General features: G+C 60.7%; 1 protein-coding gene across 1 annotated transcript in view; it reads left to right on the top strand.

The window, feature by feature from the left end:
- Positions 1 to 1,725, top strand: part of MICAL1 (microtubule associated monooxygenase, calponin and LIM domain containing 1) — a 7,660-nt gene that overhangs the window by 5,585 nt on the left and 350 nt on the right. Inside the window, 7 exon segments of the mRNA XM_009076524.1 lie at positions 41 to 114; positions 194 to 276; positions 385 to 829; positions 949 to 1,025; positions 1,184 to 1,282; positions 1,407 to 1,500; positions 1,579 to 1,710. Coding sequence (XP_009074772.1) covers positions 41 to 114; positions 194 to 276; positions 385 to 829; positions 949 to 1,025; positions 1,184 to 1,282; positions 1,407 to 1,500; positions 1,579 to 1,710 — 1,004 coding nt within the window.

Here is a 1,725-nt window from a genome sequence, read left to right on the forward strand (position 1 = left end):
CGATCATGGAGCGAGCCGGCGCCGAGGGACGCGTCTTCCGCCGCGGCTGCTTCCAGTGCCGACAGTGTGGGGCCACCCTGCGCCTGGGAGACTACGCCTTCGACGAGGAGAATGGTGAGGAGGGCTTTGGGGAGAGAGGGCTCGGGGCAGGACTTCTTCACCGTGCAGGTTGTCACATGGATTTCCCCCCCAGGTCATTTTTACTGCTTGCTTCACTACCCCAATCCACCCAGCACGGACCTGTCCCAGGATGAGGCCCCAGCACTGCCTGATGGGGTAAATCACCTCAATTCCCGTAGGTGATGGAGGAAAGACAGAAGGTGGAGTGCTATGCTTGGTCATGGCTGCATATTGCATCACCCCTCCACTCTGGCTCTGCCCTAGGATGATGCTGCTGCTGCCCACCCACCCTCGGATGCTGGGAGCCCATATCTGTCCCCCAGGGAGTGGGCGCCTGGTCACCTTCAGCCCCCTCCAGCAGCCCTACAGCCAGAGAAAGAGCCTGGGGTAGTGGTGGATGCTGGTGACATGGAGGAGCAGAAGCTGCTGGCACAGCCCAGGGAGGATGCGAGGGAGGAGGAGGCTTCTGGAGCAGAGCCCCAGAGGATGACAGAGGAGGGTGAGGAGAGTGGGGGCAGGAGGAAGATTGTCCTTACGCCACTGGAGAAGCTCAGTCTGTCCACGCTGAACCTCACCAGCGAAGCAGAGCCTGAGCTGCCACTGAAGCCAGCTCGTCTGTGGCTCCAAGAAGTGCCCAAGTCCCTCCCTGACCTGTGGCAGGGACAGAGCAGCTGCGAGGTGGAGGAGGACGAAATTGATGTGGGGGAAGGTAGGTGGTACAAGCTGGAGTCTCTGGACGAGCAGAGCTCCGAGTCCCTCTGGGACCCTGCTGTACCCCACATCTTGCTCAGGAGGCACCAGGCCGAAACAGCTCTTTTCTTGGGGCAGCTTTGGAGAGTGACAGCGAGGAAGAGGAGGAGAAGGAGAAGGAAGAAGGCACAGAACTCGGCATCATGGCAGAGTTGGTGAGCAGTGGTGGCCCCACCAGCACAGGTGGTGGCTGGGGCTCTTGCTGCCATCTCCTCTCACAGAGGCATCGGGTCTGCCTCAGCTGTGGCTGTCAAGGCAGGAGGTGCCCAGTGCAGGGACTGACCCCCCTGTCTGTGCCACCATCATTTCACAGTGCCTGGACCTGGGGGAAGAGGAGAAATACCCTACCTGGAAGCGCACACTGGCCCGCCGGGCCAAGGAAGCCCAGATGAAGCGGTTCTGCAAAGCCCAGGTAACTCCACAAGGAAGAACCAGGTCCCCAGCCTGGCACCATCCTCTGTTCTCTCTGTTTGGCTGCCGGTGGCCACACGCTGGCAGGTGCTGGCCCACAGGCAAGTGCTGCCCTTCCCTCACAGGCCATCCAGAGACGACTGGAGGAGATCGAGGTGACATTCCGGGAACTGGAGCAGCAAGGCACTAAGCTGGAGAAGCTACTCCGGAATGAGGATGGTAAGACCAGGGTAGATGGGGCACTGTGACCCCGGTGACGGGGGTCTGCATTACACTCGCCATCCCCCTGTCCCACAGGCACCCCAGGCAACCAGCAGACACAGTGGACGAACCAGCTGCTACACCTAGTCCAGAAGAAGAACAGTCTGATGACCGAGGAATCAGACCTCATGATCGCGTAAGGCTTGGGGGGGATGCTTCCCAGTCGGTGTGGGGACTCAGCTC

Source organism: Acanthisitta chloris, unplaced genomic scaffold (assembly GCF_000695815.1).
Source record: "Acanthisitta chloris isolate BGI_N310 unplaced genomic scaffold, ASM69581v1 scaffold6026, whole genome shotgun sequence".
In the NCBI taxonomy this organism is placed as follows: domain Eukaryota; kingdom Metazoa; phylum Chordata; class Aves; order Passeriformes; family Acanthisittidae; genus Acanthisitta; species Acanthisitta chloris.